At 38.7% G+C, this 20,543-nt stretch overlaps 1 protein-coding gene across 1 annotated transcript in view; it reads left to right on the forward strand.

The window, feature by feature from the left end:
* The first annotated feature begins 570 nt into the window (after positions 1-570).
* Positions 571-20,543, forward strand: part of LOC124242064 (TIR domain-containing adapter molecule 2-like) — a 39,812-nt gene continuing 19,839 nt past the window's right edge. Inside the window, exons 1-3 of the mRNA XM_046666606.1 lie at positions 571-1,074; positions 5,743-5,988; positions 8,024-8,151. Of these exons, the coding sequence (XP_046522562.1) occupies positions 883-1,074; positions 5,743-5,988; positions 8,024-8,151 (566 nt within the window). The 5' untranslated portion in view covers positions 571-882. The remainder of the gene's footprint in view (positions 1,075-5,742; positions 5,989-8,023; positions 8,152-20,543) is intronic.

Raw genomic sequence — 20,543 nt, forward strand, 5'->3', positions numbered from 1 at the left:
AAGCACTTTTTCCAAATATTGAAGACTTGAAATAATCATCCGGGTTAGGTACTATGATCCTCATTTTACAGATGCAAAGACTAAGGCAGAGAGGTTAAGCAAGTGGCCCAAGGTCACATAGCCACTAAGTAGCAGAGCAGGAATTAAAACTCCTGCAGTGTGATGGTCCCAGAATTCGCCCTCCTTGCTAAATTGCTCTCCCCAAATACTTTTTTATTATTTATGATGTAATTCTCAGCAAACTGCAAAACGCTCTACCACCGGTGATTAGCCCCCTAGCACAAAATGAGGTCTTCACAACTTCCTGGGAGCTCCCCCAGCGACGGGAGCACGCATCGACGTAAGCCCGGGAAGCACTGGCTCCTGGCTGGGACAGCCTCACGCCCCAACGACGCACTCGCAAACCGCACCCCTTCTTTTGGCCCCGCCCCGTCACGCTCAGTACGCTGGCCCCGCCCCTCAGGCGGCGGCAGAGGCCAAGCGGACGCCTCGCGAGCTTCCACGTACGCGCTCCAACGCCTCTGCCCGCAGCCCGGGTAAAGAACATCCGGGTCGCTGAAGCAGGTGCCTGAGGCCCCTCCCCTTCCTGCCGAGCGCTCGCCCCACTTCCGGCCACCTCAGGCCTTTTCCGCCTGTTCTCTGCCGGTTTTTCTCTGTTCCCCAAGTCTCTCCCGGCCCCCGGCCCCCGGCCCCGTTCCCTCAGCACCCCGCGCTCGCGCCCAGCGGTCGCCTCCTATCCCGAATCTCTGTGAGGCTCGGAGCGACTCTGCCGTGCGTCTTTGCGGGGCGGCCGGGCTGAGGCCTGCCGCGGGCGGTGCGTCCTCTCAGACCTGACCCCGCGTCTCCGCGCAGCTCCGGTGAGGCCGTCGCCGTCGCCTCGAGATGCTGCGGCCGGGGTCCGCGCGGCGCTGGTTGGCCGCCGCGGGCCGTTGGAGCTGCAGGCTGCTCGTGCTGCTGCTGCTGGTGCCGGGGCCCGGCGGCGCCTCTGAGATCACCTTCGAGCTGCCCGACAACGCCAAGCAGTGTTTCTACGAGGACATCACGCAGGGCACCAAGTGCACCCTCGAGTTCCAGGTACTGCGGGCTCCGGAAGTTCCGGGGTCTGGGCTATCACCTGCAGGGTGCCCCCTTCCTGTCCGTTTTTCTCCATTTGGCTGATTCAGGAGTCACCTCTAGGTAGCTGGTGCAGGGCATTTGGCTTTCCTCTTCCAAATCTTGGGTGAGACATTAAAGAGCAGATACTAAGATACAGGAATTCCAGAAATGCTTCCTGTAGCTGTGGCTTTTCCTTCCTTCTCTAATGTCCTTCATTTTAAGGCCTATTGAACTTGCTTCCTTAAAAGACTTTCCTTTTGAAAAGTTATTCCTGTTCTGTAGTGCCCAGTGTCCATCCCCTACCCTCTGACCCGCGCCTCCACTTTAATCAAAGTACTGCCAGTATCTTAACTCCATTACTTTTCAGTTTCTCCATTAACATTAGTGCTGTCTCTGTCATGGGAACAGCTCCATTCGAGGCCGGATGAGCATTTACCAAAGGTGTTACAGAAATAAAACTGGTGTGATAAATGAGAAGCCCCTTCTCATCTTTGGGATTATCTAAAAAAGAAACCTTATTTAACAGAATGTAGTTTCTTAAGTTGGTTAGAACCATCTTTACTCTGTTTCTATTTTTGTTAGTAGATTTATTTAACTTATTTGAGCAGCTGTTGATTGCTAGGTGCTGGTGATGCAGACGTGATCAAAACAGATAGGTCGCTGCTGTCACCCATCCTGCCCTTCTTAGTTAGGACCTGCTCATTCATCAACACTGTGCTTTAAGAGCAGAAAGTAGGAGATATATTGTCTGGTCTTCGGTATCTATGAAGGCTTCCTGTAGGAAATGATTTTAAGTTGAGTTGTACAGGATGAGTTGCAAATACTTTGGTAAGGAGGAAGAGGGAATAGCTTTTGCAAGGTCCGTGCCAGAGGAAGGGAGGTCAGCAGGGGCCAGACCATGTAGTACCTTGCCAGCCGTGTTAGAGATTTTAGTTTTTCATAAGAAACTGGGAAGCCATCAGAGAGTTGTAAGCAGTGCAGTGACACGGTCCAGATATTCATGATAGCTGCCTGATTATTGCACAGGTAGAGAAAGTATGACAGAATGTTGCAGAATGGATACAGAAGACTGACTAGGAGGCTATTGTAGTGGTCCAGGCTTAGACTAGGGTGGGAGCAGTGGAAAAGGAGAAGAGGGAAAGGATTGGAGAGAATTTAGTGGGTAAAATCAACAGGACTTGATGAGGATTTAGCTATAGGGAGTGAGGGAGGGGAGGCTAAAGATGACCCTTAGACTTGCTTAACTACATGGATTAGGATCAGGGGACAGAAAAGAAAATAGGAATTGTAATGTAAAGTTCTGTTGGAATTTAACAAACGTTTTTTGAATTCTTTTATGTGCAGACACTGCTTGGTGCTGAGAATACTGTGACTGCTACTCTTAGTGGGCTAAAAAATGAGCATCTGTTATGTGGCAGACAGTATGAGAAGCATTTCAGGTGTATTAATTCTCAGGACAATTCGATGTGAAATAAGTATAGTTCTTATTCCTTTTTTATTGATGGAAAAAACTAAGGCTTTGAGGTTAATACTCAAGGTCACAAAACTTAGCTAGTAGCATAATCAGTAGGCAGTCCCAGGTTAAATTCTTAACTACTTTGTTATACTACCTCTCAAAGTTAAATAAGACTGACTTTGACCTCAGGCAGCCTGCATAGACAAATACAGTCATATAATATTAAATGCAACAGTGAAAGTACACTCTAGGTATAGTGCTGAGAAAGGGGGAGGAATCATCAGGGGAAATTTAGCTGAAGGGCTGATGTTGACCTGAGTCTAGAAGGAGAAATAGGAGTTACTCTACAAGGTGGCAGAAGGGAAAAGGACATCCTAGGCAGGTATGTTTGTGAGACCTAATTCCTGAAATTAGCCTGAGCTGGCACTGAAATACACAAGTAGTAGTGTTGCTTTGTAACTGTGGGTCCAAGAGCTTTAGGGGCAGTTGGACCAGTTTGTCAGCATTGTTTATTGATAACAGTGAGATTGATGAGTTGCACCTGGTCTCAGTGAGACCCTCCCCCCCCAAAGGCTCTGCTATTGAGGCTGGTTACATAGCAGGAATATGGCTGTGTGACCAGCAAAATATTAAAAAAAAACCCAGCCAAGACTTTGTTTTGGGCTCACTGGTTCCAGAGTGTTCCTTGCACACTTGGGTGGTTCCTGATCTGAGAGTGAGTGTATGGCTGCCCCTGCCCACAGAGGGAGGACAAAGGAGCCCACCCCTGACCTCTGCTGACCTCTTCCTATGAGACAGCTTTTGGCTGTAATGTTTTATATTGTGTTCTTTTCTTGTAATAAACTGTAGATTTGTAAGCATTGTTATTTAGGGTCCTGTGATTCAAAGAAAACCTGTTTAACTTGCTACTGTTAGTGTAGATGTAAAGCAAAGACTGGTTCAGAGGATTTCTTGCAGTCTGGTATTTTTAGAACACAGAATGAGAAAGGGTATAAAAGAGATGCTAAGGTTACGTTGAGGAGGTACGGGGGAGTGGTATGTCATTGTTAACAGTTGGTTTGGATTTTTCCCTAGGCCACAGGGAATTATCAAAAGGTTTTAAGTGAATGGGGTATGGGGAAGGATAGGGAGGTTGCCCCCCACCCAGGAGATGTGGGGAGGGAGGGTTCTACTGGCATTTAGTGGATAAGAGACCCAAGATGCTGCTAAACGTGCTGTAATGCGCAGGGCAACACAGCCCCCTACAACAAAGAATTATCCAGCCAAATTATCTAACCAAAATTGAGAAACCCTGGATTAGAGGGAGGAAATTGGGTTGTGGGAAGACCTTTTAGGAAGTTGTGGCAATAGTCCTGTTTGGATTGTGGATTAAGAATGGAAGAGATGGGATGAATTTGAGAGAGGCAATACCATCAAGAGATTTCTGTGATTAACTGGACAGGTAGGGACACTTAATTTGAGATGATTCCCAGTTTCTATCTTACGTGACCAGACAGGTTGTAAAGGGGTACTTTTATCTGAAATAAGATTACTTGTCTTAAAGTTTGTTGGAAGAAAAGTGGTGTGATGATCAGTTCTGGTCCTGTTCAGTTTGTATATGTATTTGATTATTCAAAGTACAACAGTCAAGAATGAGTAATTGGGTATATAAAAATGAAGTCATTATTTCACCTAGAGGAAAAGTTGTTGAGGAAGAGGAGGAGTAAATGCCAAAATGATAAACTGTTTTTAGATCAAAACATTGTATCTGTATATTAATATTTACATATTTTTACAGTTTCCTAAGTGCATAATTTTATTTCATTTAATTATCAAAATGATCTTGTAACATAGTTCAGTTATTCATCATATCTCTTAAGTGACAAAAGGTCACATAAGTAACCAATCCTTCTTTGAAGTCCAAAGTTTGGTCTGTCTGTTCTCAGATCTCGAATGTCAATATTATGCTAACCAAGAGGGTTTAAGCTTGGAAAGAGAGACTTGTGCCAGCCAATCTCTTGGTTGGGAACCTTCAAACCCAGCGTCTCTTCTTCATCAGTTCTTTCTCAAGTGGATACATACACCCTATGTTTCTTCTCCAGGCTCCTCTCCCTCTTTCTTCCCATCAATTCTTTCTCGTATATGGAGGCCTTTCTCTTTTTTAATAATTTCCCCTTTTTTCTTTTTTTATGCTTGTCCAGTTACCTCAGAAAAATCTCTTCTTCCTATCTTTGTACAGCCCAGATGGCCCAAATTATAACTGATTAAGCATAAGCCTTTGAAAATAGCTCCAAAATCCTCTTCAAAAGTGTTTCATCTACCCCCTGGCTTTCTTTTCAATATGCTTGCCCTTAAATACAAGCTTTCCAGATAAACAAAAGATTCAGTTGCTTTTGTATTGTTCTGTTTTGTTTTTGCTTTAATCACAAGTGTGTAAACAATATAGTTTAATCATTTATGTTTTTCCTAGAAACAAGTTTGTAAATTATGATATACTCTTAGAACGCCCACAGGTCTATTCAGTTCGTAATGTAGTTCAAAACAAAATATGCATCAAATTCCATATAACTGACCTATAAAGAACTTAAGAAACAACCTATTTGTAATTTGGCAGTCAAACGAGTTTAAGTTCTATGGTTGAAGTATGCTTTGGGTGTTCTGCTGAGGACTGCCCTACTGTACTACCTCACTACACTACCCATGTGTGTGCTTGAATGATGCTAATAGGAAACTGGGGGAGAAAATTTGGAGAAGGAAAAATTATGTGGCAGTAAGCTTAAGGATCAAGAGTATGACTTTGGAGTTCAACTTCTGCCTCTGCCTCTTACTAGATGAGCAATCTTGGGTGGGTTGCTTATCTTAACTCAGTTTCTCTGTTTGTCAAATGGGAGGGAAAAACCCCTCTCTTGTAGGGTTGTTGGGAGAATTAAGTGATATAAGAGATCTACATTAACTAGAACAGTTGTCTGGCTAGTTAGCTAGTTTACTCTTACCTGTCACGTGGAAATTTGTCCAGTTTCTCTAAAGCTTTAGTTGAACTGAAATCTGCCTCCCAAGTTCCCATCCACTGGTGAAAATCAAAGAGTGTAAAGTTGCCTGTGATAGTAAAAGTCCTTTGCCTATAACCTTATTGCCATTTTAACAGGCAACCTGGCTAATTTCTTAAACTTGCTAGTTGCAGTGATCACTTCAATTTTTTTTTCTGTTTATAGGTCATTACTGGTGGTCACTATGATGTTGATTGTCGATTAGAAGATCCTGATGGTAATGTGTTATACAAAGAGATGAAGAAACAGTATGATAGTTTTACCTTCACAGCCTCCAAAAATGGGACATACAAATTTTGCTTCAGCAATGAATTTTCTACTTTCACACATAAAACCGTGTATTTTGATTTTCAAGTTGGAGAAGACCCACCTTTGTTTCCTAGTGAGAACCGAGTCAGTGCTCTTACCCAGGTAAATATAAAGTCAGTAATATATTGATAGTATGTTTAAAGGGGGGAAAACATAATTTAATGTGCATTAACTCACTGATGAACACGGAATTTTGAGATTTTAACAGTCTTTAAGACCTATCTTAATTCTTAGAATATATAAGGCATTTTGCAGAGATTTTAAGCCTTCTTTTTAGTGAAGTCCAATGTTAAAGGATTTTATGAACTTTTAAGTGTAAAGAAAATAAGTATTAAAATAGGATCACTTAGGTAGAAACATCAGTGGCAAAGGCAATTTAGGAATGCTAAACAGTGCTCCGGCATTCTGAAGCATTTTCTGTAATTCATGGAGGCATCGTGCTACCATGGAGGTTGGTATAACTGGAAGCAAAATGATGCCTTAATTAATATAAATATATTATATTTATAAATATATATTATATTGTACATTTATAAATATATAAATATACCACGAAGTAGTTTTATACCAATGTTTAGTGTTACTGAAGTTGCTATTACAATAACTTGCTGTAGCTTAAGGTAAAATATTACAGATTAATGGTAAGTCATCTAACAAAAATAGTTAAGGAAGGTAAATTGACATTTATTTTGAAGAAGAGCTTAATGAAAGAAAGATAGCAGAAGAAATTTAAAGTTAGTGAGCAGATACTGCTCAGGCGATGAGAAGGACTATTTTATTTCTAGTTCAAATACCATATGAGCTTAGATTATATCTAAAAGATACTCAATTAGGTATCCAAAGGAATTATTTACCCCTACTTGTTCAAACCTTAAACTGGTATTTCATTGTCCACCGATTCCAGTTAGTCTCTTGGCCAAAGTCATGTGATGATACAGGCAGTTTTAAAGAATGTGTCAGAGCCTTAATTCATAAACCTATTGCAAGCATTAACAAGATGTATTCAAATGCTCTTGTTTTTAGAAATGACCTCTTTATTTTAGCATCCTGTATGAATGGCACTTTGCTTTGTAAAAAGATTTTTCTTTGGGGCCATTGTTTATAACTTAACATTCATGAATTTTAATTTTGTATAAAAAGGTAGCTTACTCTAAAAACCTAAGTAGATAAATATAAAAAATGAGTGGTAATAAAGCAATTAGTACCACTTTACTTATTTGTATCACATTTTTAATCTTTTCTTAAGTTTGATTTTTCTACTTTCAGAAAGCTAATAAGTCTCTCATATAATAGGGATACTTCTAAAGCAGCTAGCTGTTCATACTTTAAAATTGAAAAAATTACCAACTAGTAAATATAGAATAAATGATAGAGTTTTACTAAATCACCATTATTTTTTGGTGAGGGAGGAAGATTGGCCCTGGGCTAACATCTATTGCCAGTCTTCCTCTTTTTGCTTGAGGAAGATTATCACTGAGCTAAAACATCTGTGCCAGTCTTCCTCGTTTTTGTATGTGAGTCGCTGCCACAGCATGGGCCGCTGATGAGTGGGAGTGGTGTAGGTCCATGCCCAGGAACCAGATCTGGGCTGCTGAAGCAGAGCGCTTAACGATGAGACCACAGGGCCAGCCCCAATTCAGCTGTTTTTAAAATACTTAAAATAACCTTGACTAATTCAATCTATTTTTATGCCATATCTGGCTTATTCTTGTATACATTTGGACTTTGATTTATATTCTTTTAATTGGTCAAATTTACTGACGTGCCATTCTCTTCCTCCTAATTCTTCCTCTTTGAGGAACCTGGCTTGAAATTCTGTAGCCACCAACCCTAACTGAGAAGTATTTCTGCTACGGTTAGCTTAATGTTTCATCTACCACCTTACTGATGCCACAGCTGTGACATTCCATTTTGAGACAAATAGCTATTTCATGGGATCTCTAGCCTTACCAGTTGTCCTTGTGGGAATGACTTGCATTGCCAGGACCACTGGCATAAATGAGTGAGTGAATGAGTGCCAGTTTAGTAGAATGTTAATCAAATGAGAAAGTGAGATCAAGTTGAAAGAAAAGATGAATATGCTAGATGTGTTGTACAGAAAGTATTAAACGTACTAACTGGAAATATTTCTCTTTAGATGGAATCTGCCTGTGTTTCAATTCATGAAGCTCTGAAGTCTGTCATCGACTATCAGACTCATTTCCGTTTGAGAGAAGCTCAAGGCCGAAGCCGAGCAGAGGATCTAAATACAAGAGTGGCCTATTGGTCAGTAGGAGAAGCCCTTATTCTTCTGGTGGTTAGCATAGGGCAGGTGTTTCTTCTGAAAAGCTTTTTCTCAGATAAAAGAACCACCACAACTCGTGTCGGATCATAACTACGTTTTGAGAATTGATGCACCATTGCCACTGTAATATTGCTGTCCTCTAATTAATTTTAGGTACCGAAGAACTTATTATTGGCAACATTTTTAAAACCTTACTCATACACTTGTTGGGGGGGATGTACAATGCATATCCCCAAACTGTCGAAAGGACACCTTTTTTTATTTGTAAAGGTAGAAAAACTTTGGAACTTATTTTGGGCTATTCATGTTAAATATTCAACACCAATGATCTACTCTTTTCTTGGTTGTTTATATCTTCTCTTCGCGCACTAGACTTTGGTATTTTGATTCCTTTTAGCCATTTAAAAGTACTTTTCTTATTGGTAGTGGATATTGTAAAAACCTTCAATTTAATGTCTACATGTATTATGGAGGAAGAAAATTGTCTTTTAATTGTTTATAGTAAATAAAGTTTTGTTTTTAAGAAAACTAAATGTGGTTAACAGTAGCCCAAGCCTATTCTGCACTGTTTAATATGGGGGGGAGAAACTACCGTAGAAATGTTTGTTAATATTGATATAATTTTAAGTTGATACATCATGGTATAATTTATTTCTCACTAGCTCGGAAAATGTCAGATTTTTGTTTCTTGGTTTATTCTATGATTTATAACCAGATGTTATTTTTTTGAAAAAGACATTCTTACCACACAGAAAATAGTATGTTTCAATAACATAATAGAGTTTATACAGGTCTTAAAAATTAGACTGTTATAAAAAGATAAAATAATTACAGAATAATTGAAGACACTATAGTGGAGGGCAAATGAAATGAGAAAATTTTTAGTGAGTTATCTGCACACATTGCATTTTCAGTGCTTTTACAAAGAAAAAAGGTGATCTGTTTCATTTTAACATTTTAATTGGCTGGTTCTTGCCCTTATTTGGCTTTAATGTCTTTGAGTCTTAAATTGACAGTTGTAATATGATTGTAAAAGTGCCGTACATTTTATCCTGGTGGGTGTGATGCACTGAGAAGTAAGTTTCCTTGGTTGTTTTTTTCTTTCTTTTTTTTGTCTCACACCTATAATTTGTACAATCTCTGATTAGCAGCCGTAAAATGATTTAAAAATTTAGAATGCTGTGTGTGTGTTTCTTACTTGATAATCTTTATTGATTGTACTGCATTTAATGAGTATTAAATAGTGCATATTCTGTGCACCTAAAGGGTTTAGACTGTGTTTGTATTTTATGACTTGTATGGATTGGGTTGATTGACATAAGATTTTGTTCCAAGTATTCTAGAACAGAATACAATATGATGCAAAATTGTATAGATGTTTAAAGCTCTTTTACTGCTTAAAAAAAAATTGCAACTGCGTTTTGCTGTACCTCCTTCCCCCACCCAAAGTGATGAGTACTGAACAAGACAGTTGTATTATGGAGACTTTATGCGGTACCATGGAATACTGATTGGATAGCAATGCTAGTCACTTACCACTACTGACTGGAAGCTAACTCTTAATTCTAAGCTATCTTAAGATGAATATATACACTTCTGCATGTAAATCAATGAATTCAAGTTGTTGTGCTTGCTAATTTCAAATGCTACAATGTAGCAAGAGATGACCATGTTTTCAACCCTTTAATTCTAAAATTTTTGAAGACCAAATAGCTACTTTTAAATAATATTTATCAGTGGATAAAGAACTGAAGTTTAAGATTTTGCAGCTTTATCTGTTTAGGTTCTTGGAGTTGTCCTGCAGCTTTATAAGTGTCTTTCTCTATTTAGATTTGAAAATTTTAAACACTAATGTTAATGTGATTGATAAGCACAGACATGTTAAATGTCCTTTTCTGGTTGTCTGCTCAGTTGTGCTCAGATACTTCTGCCATAATTAAGCAGAGTCGGGTATCATCAGTGTTTGGAGTTCAGCATAGATAATGCAGTTATTTAATCTATGCCTATCCAAACTTCATGATATTAGACTATTACCACAGTAACTTGATGAAACTATTGAGATATATTAAAATTTTTGAAATCATCACTCTTACCTGTTGTAGAAAATAGTACAGGCTTGGTCTAGTCTGTATGTAACTGATTAAAGTTTGATGGCTGTGTATACTCAACTGGGTGTGTATAAATTAGAAAATACATACCTATCCAGATGTAAATGTTAAGTAAGAACTTTTCTTCCTCCTATTATATAATTTGTCGCTCATCTTTTCTCTTTAATCTTTTCATAACTTGTTGCAACAGTTTGAATTTCCCAAATATGTTTGGACGTATGGCTCAGAATACATATTTAAACATCATTAGCTGAATATATTTTTAAAGTAGAATAAATAATGGAAAGGGAGTTGATATACAAGTTTATACTAAAATTTCAACTGTGTGAAGATACATTTTAAGATATTACTTTGCTAATAATCTAGACATTCTTTTTTCTATTAAAGAAACAAATGGTTTGTCGTTCACAACTTTCATCCTGGGTTGGTGATAATCAACTTTGAAAATACAGTGCACTGAAAAGCGTTTTTATTCTTTGAAAGATTTCGTTTAAATCTCTGTACTATCCATTTTTGCTTCAGTTTGTAAATGTGTAACATTTATAGTTAAATAGGACAAAGCAGATTTGATGACTACTGTTTTCAAAAATTAAGGTAATATATAAATAATTCAAAGGAGTTTCTCATTTACTTTTGAAAAGAAAAAGAGATTTCTCTAAGTTAAACATATTGGTTCTGCAGGATTGCACCATCAATTCTTCTAGAATAAAAAAATCTTTCAACAAACTGACTTCACTTGTTTCTGTCAGGATTTAAATCTTTTTAAAGCTCCTTATGAACTTGTAGCTTGGCTCATGGTATTGTAGCGAGAGAGTGATTATTTATTTGGTATTTCAGAGAAACTAGGGACTGGACAAGAAAGAAAGTTAAAGAAGAGAAATACCACCTCTAAACTGCCTCATTTTGAACCTTTTTGCATTTCTTACTGAAACTTTGGGTGAAAGACAGTTAAGCTTTCAGTTCCGTAAAAAGCTCTTAGTTTTTGAGTAAGTTAACCTTAGGTTGTATAATACAGATTTCCCTCAATTTCTTTCTTTCCCTCCATAGTATAGTCAGGGAATACTCTGGTTCCTGGGCACAAATCTATGAAAGTAGCAGAGAATTAACAGTAAACATAGGTTAACATGTATTGAATGCTTACCCTGTGCCAGGTGCTGTGCTAAGTATTTTACTTGTGTTGATACATTTCATCTTTGCAATATTCCTGTGAACTAAGGATATTATTCCCATGTTATAGATAAGGAAACAGGCATAGAGAGGTTAAGAAGCCTGCCTGTATCAGTTAGTAACTTGCAGAGTCTGAATATGAACTGTGGCAGTCTGGCTCCAGAGCCCTCTTCCTCAACCACTGCAGTATTGCCTTACAAACACCAATTTGAATAGATCTCTGAAAGCTTAACTATCTGGATTTCGGTATGGCTCAGTAGCAGTGCAGTGCTTTGGCTTTGGCGTCAAAGCCAAGCTCAAATCATGGTTGTGTGACCTCACACAAATGATTTTATTAACTTTGTATATTTCTGTTTTCTTCATCTATTACTAAGGTCGTATCTACTATAATGAGAATGTAATGAGGTGTTTATAACACACTTAGGATCAGTGCATATCATATACAAGTGCTTAATAAATAGTAGCTATATTTTTATCATTGGTCCAGTTCTGATCTCTTGATGTTTACTTTATAAAGTTCTTAGTGTGGCCTCTACTCATATAGCTCTTAATATGTAACACAAACATGAAAGTGTTTATCATGTACGTAATAGTCTGCTAGAAGTTTCAGAAATGGATAATATAGTTTGATCTCCAGGAACATAATTTAGTTTGGGGAGACAGAATAGCCAAATGAGCAAGTAATGTTACATAAGTAATGAAGCAGAATGGACTTGAAGAGTCTTCAGACATAAGGGTGCTGGAGATAAAAGAATATCTAGATGAAGACTTACTCCCCAAGGAATTTAACTTTCTCTCGCCACGGGAGGCTGAGGTTGTCTAGCTAGGCCAGCAATTGAGTGGATTAATCTGTAATTCAGGCATATGGACTATTAGCCAGCCCCATTGCTACAGATGGAAAAACATGATCTTTAACTCTGTTAATAATAAAGGTGAGGTTTGATCTCATAACTTCATCTCAGTTGTTTCCAGGTTCTGGAGGAAAGTGCAGGGATGTTATCCCTAAACCACCAAATGTGCTAGGTTTTAGTCTGCATTTCTCCATTTTATCCAGAAGATACAGTTAGGAATGATCACATTGCTTACTGAAATCAAGATATACTAGAAGTTTTACACTGATCTGGTATACAATCTGTTTTTAGTGCTGATAATTACTAGTGATGAGTGTTACCTTAAAAAGAAAAGGCAACACAAGAATTTGAGAAATAATGATTTGAAGAATAAAATCTACATATAATCCCATTATCCACTTTGATAAATTTCAGTTATTTTTATAGATATATGTATATATTTTTAAAGAAGGTGGTCTTATACCTCACTTGCTTAACTTGCATTTCCATATGGTTAAGTATTTTTTTCTCACAGGTTTATTTACCATTTGGATTTCCTTTTTTGTGAAGTCCCTGTTCAAATCATTTGCCTATTTTTAAAAATTGGATTGTTTGGGGCCAGCCCAGTGGCGTAGTGGTTAAGTTCGTGTACTCGGCCTGGAGCTCACAGGTTCAGATCCCAGGCACAGACCTAGCACTGCTCGTCAAGCCATGCTATGGCTGCATCCCACATAAAATAGAGGAAGATTGGCACAAATGTTAGCTCAGCAACAGCCTTCCTCAAGCACAAAGAGGAAGATTGGCAACAGATGTTAGCTCAAGGCCAATCTTCCTCACACGCAAAAAAATTGGATTGTTTGACATATTTTGGTTAACAGGATTGCTTTATATATTCAGGAAACTAATCCTTTGGTTCTATTTCAAATATCTTCTCAGTTTGTGTTTATCCTTCTGCTCCTAGTGAAATAAATATGTCAGTCTTTTCCTGTATTGTTGGTTTTTTATGTCGTTTAAGAAATACTTTTCTATCCTGAGGTCATGAATATCTTCTCCTGTACTATGTTCTAAAATATTTATAATTTTGTCTTCTACTTGAATTTTGTGTTTGGGATGAGGTAGGTAACCACATTCTTTTTTAAAATTTCTTGAAAACTCATCTTTATTGATTTGCCATGCCAATTCTGTAATCTATTAAATGCCCATATTTACATGAGTCTGTTTCTGGGCTCTCTGTTCTAGTCTATTGATCAGTTTGTCCATACACCAGTGACATACTGTCTTAATTACTAAAGCTTTTTAAGTTTTTGCTATTTGATAAAAACAAATCTTTATACCTTGTTCTTCAAGAGTGTGGCTATCATCTGTCCTTTGCATTTTTGTATAAAGTTTAGAATTAGCACAAGTTTCAACAAAAAAAATAAATCTGTCAGGACCTTGATTGGAATTACATTTAATCTGTGAACAGTTTCCTCTGTATAATAGTGCATTTTCCACGGGGCTGGCCTGGTGGTGCAGTGGTTAAGTGCGCATGTTCCACTTTGGTGGCCCAGGGTTGGCCGGTTCGGATCTCAGGTGCAGACATGGCACCACTTGGCAAGCCATGCTGTGGTAGGCGTCCCACATATAAAGTAGAGGAAGATGGGCATGGATGTTAGCTCAGAGCCAGTCTTCCTCAGCAAACAGAGGAGGATTGGCAGCAGTTAGCTCAGGACTAATCTTCCTCAAAAAAAAAAAAAGTGCATTTTCCAGTGAATGAACATATCTTTCCATTGTTAAGGTTTTCTTAGATCTTTTGATAAAGTTTTGTAATTTTCTTCATATAAGTATTCCATACGTTCTGTTAATCTTGTTTTCTTTTTTATTTTTTGGTGCTATTATAAATGATATCTTTAAATTTTTTATTTTCTTGTTTGTTGCTGATACGTGGAAATACAATTTTTAAATCGATTTTTCTATTCAGTAACCTTACTAAATTATCAGTTCTAGTAATTTATCTGTAGATTCTTTTGAACTTTCCGTGTATACAGTTGTATCATCTACAAGTCAGGACAGATTTGTCTGTCTTCCGTTCCTCACGCCTTTTGTTTGTTTTCTTGTCTAATGACATTTGCAGAGACTCTAGTACAGTGTTGAATAGAAGTGGTCATAACAGGCAGTCTTCTTTTGTTCCTGTTCTGGAAATGCTTTGAAGGTCTCCTGTAAGCAGTCTATGGTATTTTTATTAAATTTAGAAATTTCCCTTCTATTCATAGTTTGCTGAGAGTTTTTTTATAATCATAAATCATGTTGAATTTTATCAAAAGTCTTTTCTGTTTTTATTGAGAAAAGTCATTTTCTGCCTTTATTGTGTTATTGTGGTCAGTTACATGGATTGGTTTCCTATTGTTAAACCAACCTTCTTTTCCTGAGGTAAAACCAACCTGACCATGATGTGACTTGTTTGCTTTTTTTTTCCCCACAGGGGGCGATTTGCCCTAAGCTAACATCCACTACCAATCTTCTTCCTTTTTTCTTCTTTTTCCTCCCCGAAGCCCCAGTACATAGTTGTGTATAGTTGTAAGTTCTTCTGTGTGAGTGCCACCACAGCATGGCAAGTGACACATGAATGGTGTGGTTCTGCACCCGGGAACCAAACCCGGGCCACCAAACTGGAGCCTGCCAAACTTTAACTGCTAGGCTGTCAGGGCTGGCTCTTGTTTGCTTTTAGGAGCTGGATTTGGTTAAAATTTTTGCTTAATATCAAGATTATATGGCCTTATAAAATGAGTTGGAGAGTGGTTCTCTTTCGTTATTTTCTCGAAGAGCTTCTATAAGATTTGCATTACCACTTCCTTAAATGTTGATTAGAAATCTTAGGTGAGGGGTCGGCCCAGTGGCACAGTGGTTAAGTGTACACGTTCTGCTTCGGCAGCCCGGGATTCACAGGTTTGGATCCCAGGTGCAGAGCTATGCACTGCTTGTCAAGCCATGCTGTGGTAGGCATCCCACATAAAATAGAGGAAGATGAGCATGGATGTTAGCTCAGGGCCAGTCTTCCTCAGCAAAAAGTGGAGGATTGGCAGCAGATGTTAGCTCAGAGCTAATCTTCCAAAAAGAACAGGTGAAGTGTGTTTGGAGCCTGGCATCATCTTTATGGGATACTGATTCTTCAATTTTTTTATTAGAGTATTTCTTCCCGTGTAGTATTATTAAATTGAATATGAGAATCTGTCCATTTCATCTACATTTTCCAATTAGCACAATGTTATTCCTGACCTCTTTATCTTTTTAACATATGCCGGATCTGTAATGTCCCGCTTTTCATTCCTGATACTGTTATTTGTAGTATACAAATTTATACTACTGTTTATTGTATAAAATTATTTGTATCTTCTTTCTTTTTTACTTGACTAGTCTTGCCAGAGGCTTATCACTTTTGTTGTGTTTTTTTCAAAGAGCCAATACTTTGGTGGTTTTTCTTGTTATACATTTGTTGTCTCTTTCATTGAGTTTAGCTTTTTATGATTTTTCTAGGTTGTCATTTTTCTGTATTCTTCTAATGGATATTTAGCTCAAATTTCAACTTTCTAGTCTAACATATATTTAAAACTAAATGCTGCTTTAGCTCTATGTTACCTTTCTATGCTACGTAACAAATTACCGCAAACTTACTAGTTTAAAACAGCATACTTTTATTATCTCGAAATATCTATGGGTCAGTTTTCCGGGCACACCTTAGCTGAGTCCTCTGCTCAGCCTCTCACAAGGCTGCAATCAAGTAGTCACCTAGACTGCATTCCCATCTGGAGCTTGGGGGTCCTCTTCCAAACTCATCGGGTTGTTGACAAAATTCAGTTCCGTGCAGCTGCAGGACTGAAGCCCTCAGCCACTTGAGGCTGCCCCTCCTCATAAGCAGTTCACGTCATGACTGTTGGCTGCTTAAGGCCAGCAGGAGAGAGTCAGCTGTTTTGAGTCTCCTCTTTCAGGGGAGGCCTGACAGGATTCACCTATTAGGTCAAAGCTACCTGGAATAATCTCCCTTTTGATGACCTCAGAGTCAACTGAATAGGGACCTTTGCATCTCCAAAACGTTTTCACCTTTGCCATATTCTGTTGGTAGGAAGCAAGTTAGAGGTTCTGCCCACACGGAGGTGGAGATGAGGAGAGATTTCAGGGGGCCGTCTTAGACTTCTGCCTACCATGAACTCCATTCTATGTCTTGATACCTATTTTAGTTATTCATTAATTTCAGAGAATTTCCTGATTTCATTACTATTTCCAACTTGACCTATAGATATTATTTGGAACTATAATTTTTAATTTCCAAACATAGGTATTTAAGTTCTCCTTTATTATTGATTTCTAACATAATTGCATTGTGATCAGGGAATATTTTCTGTATGATTTAAATTCTTTGAAACTTGTTGACAATTGCATTATGACTCCATTTACCTCCCTCTCAATTTCTATGTTGTCACATTTTGTCTGTCTTTAAATATGACGTCCTTACTGTTGTTTTATATAGTCAATATTCATTTAGTTTTACCCATATATTTGCCACCTTCTTTGCTCTCCGTTTCTTGCTGCATCTTTGAGCTTTCATCTAGAATAGTTTTTCTGCCTGAAGAATGCATTTAGAATTTCCTTTAGTGCAGGTCAGCTGGTAGCAAATTCACTTCGTTCTTTTTTTTTTTTTTTTTGAAAATATATTTTGCCTTCATCTTGAAGGAGATTTTTTTTTTGAGGAAGATTAGCCCTGAGCTAACATCTGCCACCAATCCTCGTCTTTTTGCTGAGGAAGACTGGCCCTGAGCTAACATCCATGCCCATCTTCCTCTACTTTATATGTGGGACACCTGCCACAGCATGGCTTGACAAGCAGTGAGTAGGTCTGCACCCGGGATCTGAACCGGCGAACCCCGGGCTGCGGAAGGGGAACGTGCAAACGTAACTGCTGCGCCACCGGGCCGGCCCCTTAAAGGAGATTTTTGCTGGGCATAGAATCCTCTTTGGGTGATTATCTTGAAGAAATCTTCCCATTGTCTTCTGGCTTTCATTTTGTTGCTATGAAGAAATCAGCCATCGGTCTTTCGCTCCGTTGAAATTAATCAGTCTTTTCCTCTGACTGCTTTCAAGATTTTGTATTTGATTTTCTGCAGTTTCATTATGCTGTGTATAAGTGAGGATTTTATTGTATTTTCCCACTTGGGTTTTATTTGGCATCTTGGATCTGTGGATTGATATATCAGTTCTGGAAATTCTCAGCTCGAACCTCTTTTAATATTGCCCCTGCCCAATATTCTCTCTCCTTACCTTCTCAGGCTCCAAATAACCATATGTTAGACCTTCTTGGTGTATTTCCTATATCTGTTCATTTTTCTTCTGTATGTTTTGTATTTATTTTTTCTGCATCATCCTAGATAGTTTCTTCTTTTATATCTTGTAAATCACGAATTTACTTTTCAGCTGTTTTTATTTTTTATTATTTATTTATTTTTTTTTTTGAGGAAGACTAGCCCTGAGCTAATAGCTGCCAATCCTCCTCTTTTTGCTGAGGAAGACTGCCCCCAAGCTAACATCCATGCCCGTCTTCCTCTACTTTACATGTGGGACGCCTACCTCAGCATGGCGTGCCAAGCGGTGCCACGTCCGCACCCAGGATCCAAACTGGCAGAACCCAGGCCACTGAGAAGCAGAACATGCAAACTTAACTGCTGCGCCACCGGGCTGGCCCTTCAGCTGTTTTTAATTTGCCATGAGATGCATTCACTGAGTTCATAATTTCTGTTTTTATTTATTTTTTTTGAGGAATATTAGCCCTGAGCTAACATCCACTGCCAATCCTCCTCTTTTTGCTGAGGAAGACTGGCCCTGAGCTAATATACGTGCTCATCTTCTTCTACTTTATATGTGGGACAACTGCCACAGCATGGCTTGACAGGTGGTGCATAGGTACACGCCTGGGATTCGAACCGGCGAACCCTGGCCCACCCGGAGCAGAATGTGCAAACTTAACTGCTGTGCCACTGGGCAGGACTCTGTTTTTATATTTTTAAATTCTATTTTTATGTTAGTTTCTTTTTTTTTATCTGCTCTGTTACTTTTTATGGTATCCAGTTCCTTACTGAATTTTTAAGTAAAAATTTTATTTCCATGGATTATCCTTTGTGACTGATAATTCCAATATCTACAGCCTGCTATGATGCTGTTTCTGCTGTCTGTAGTTCCTGTTGTTTCTAGTTAATGTCATTTTGGTTATCCTTGTACCTCATTATCTTTGTTTACTTGAAAAACCTGAAAAAAAATACAGAAATTATTTAAGATCTGGATGATTATATCTTCCTGAAGAGGTTTTTGTTTCCTTCTGCCAAGTGCCTGAGGTCATTAGCAGTCTGAAAGTTAGGCTTTAGATTTTCTATGCCCCTCCAGATGACCCACTGCACTGCAGTTTGTAACCCCACTCCAGGGTACAGCCCTTGGGCTCCAGGCTAGAGCAAGGAGTGTTTCAGCTTGTGGTGGATACCAAACCCAACTCTTGTCTTTCCAACTCTGGTTGTTGATGAAAATACAACTCTGCCTCTCAATACTTCCTCTAGATTCGTATTCCACCTCAAGGGCAAAAGTAGCTCTGGCACTGTTTCCTCAGCTTTAATTCTCTCTCTGAATTTGACCAGCTAACTTCTATCTTTTACGTCTTCAAGGAAATGCTTAGGGGCCGACCTGGTGGCACAGCGGTTAAGTTCGCACGTTCCGCTTCGGAGGCCCTGGGTTTGCCAATTCAGATCCCAGGTGCGGACATGGCACCACTTGGCAAGCCATGCTGTGGCAGGCATCCCACATATAAAGTAGAGGAAGATGGGCATGGATGTTAGCTCAGGGCCAGTCTTCCTCAGCAAAAAGAGGAGGATTGGCAGTAGTTAGCTCAGGGCTAGTCTTCCTCAAAAAAAAAAAAAAAAGAAACAAAATGCTTATTGTGTTTCCTCATGTTTCATCTTCAGTGGGGACATTGGTCCAAATGACCTGTTTTCTAATTATCTGTCTCTAGAAATTCAAGGTCACGTCACGGTCATGAATAAAATGTGCAACATTTGTGCTTTCCTTCTCTATATCACTCCCAGGTGATTCAAGGAGTTCCAGATAACCCCCAGATGCGATCCTTTTTATCAGTGACTCATTCATTCATTCAGCAAATATTTATTTAGTGTCAAGTATGTTCCACCCTTTTGCTAGGAATAGGGATTCAGTGATAAACAAGAACTTACTGTTTTGTTGTAGCAGATTGATAAGCCAGTTGTCATAGGAGAGGCTTTTAACTCTTAAAATTATTTGCAAGATTTTACATCTATTTTCAGTCTTCTGAGAAAGAATCTGTAGTTTTCATCACATTCTCCAAGGAGTCCGTGACTCAAAAAGTTTTAAAGAATCACTGCTCTGGATGATATTAGAGTAATTTTAGCTTTTTCATATTAATATAAAGCTTTAAAGTCTAAGCCTCAATTGTTATTTATTCTGCATTGTGGGAATTGGAGGGTTGGATGTTGATTAGCTTTAAATAAAACTTTCTACTATTCAATGGATGCTTGACTAACTGTCTTCCGTGTGCTAGGCACTGGGGAGACTGAAGTAAATATGATAGTTTCTACCCTCAAGGCATCCGGACACAGACCCCAAACAGAAAATTATAATATCTCTCCTGAAAGTAGTAGTTCTCAAATGGTGGTGGTATAAGAATCACCTAGTCTACCTGTAAAAGAGATCTTTCTCAGGCTCCTTCCCCTGACTCGGAGAGTTTGATTCGGTAGATCTGGAGTGAATCTTGGAAATCCCCCCAAGGATCCTGTTGCAAATATTGTTTTGCCACATTTTGAGAAATAATAATAGTAAACACTTTTGTAATATTAATATACTGTGTTCTACATTCATGCTATATAATTTATTTACTCCTCTCAACAATGCTTTTTCCCCATTTTACAGATCAAGAAACTGAAGCACAGAACAGTTAAGTTAACAGTTAAGCCCAAGGTCACACAATTAGTGCTAGAACCAGTGTTCAAACACAAACATCTGCAGGAGCAGGTTTGTGTTTCCCCTGTCACATGTAGTCTCCCAGTCATACAGAGATATGTGAAGAGCTTATCTTGACCCTCAATGGCTCCCTCATTTCTGGGATCTCCCTGTTAAATTTCTGGCTAGTCCACTGGTCTGCTGCTCACCTCATGTGAGACCACAACTTCAGGCGGACAGAACTGTGGGCTTTCCCCATTTATTTCCTCCCAAGTTTGTGATTTT

The sequence above is a fragment of the Equus quagga genome, chromosome 7 (genome assembly GCF_021613505.1).
Source record: "Equus quagga isolate Etosha38 chromosome 7, UCLA_HA_Equagga_1.0, whole genome shotgun sequence".
Taxonomy (NCBI): Eukaryota; Metazoa; Chordata; class Mammalia; order Perissodactyla; family Equidae; genus Equus; species Equus quagga.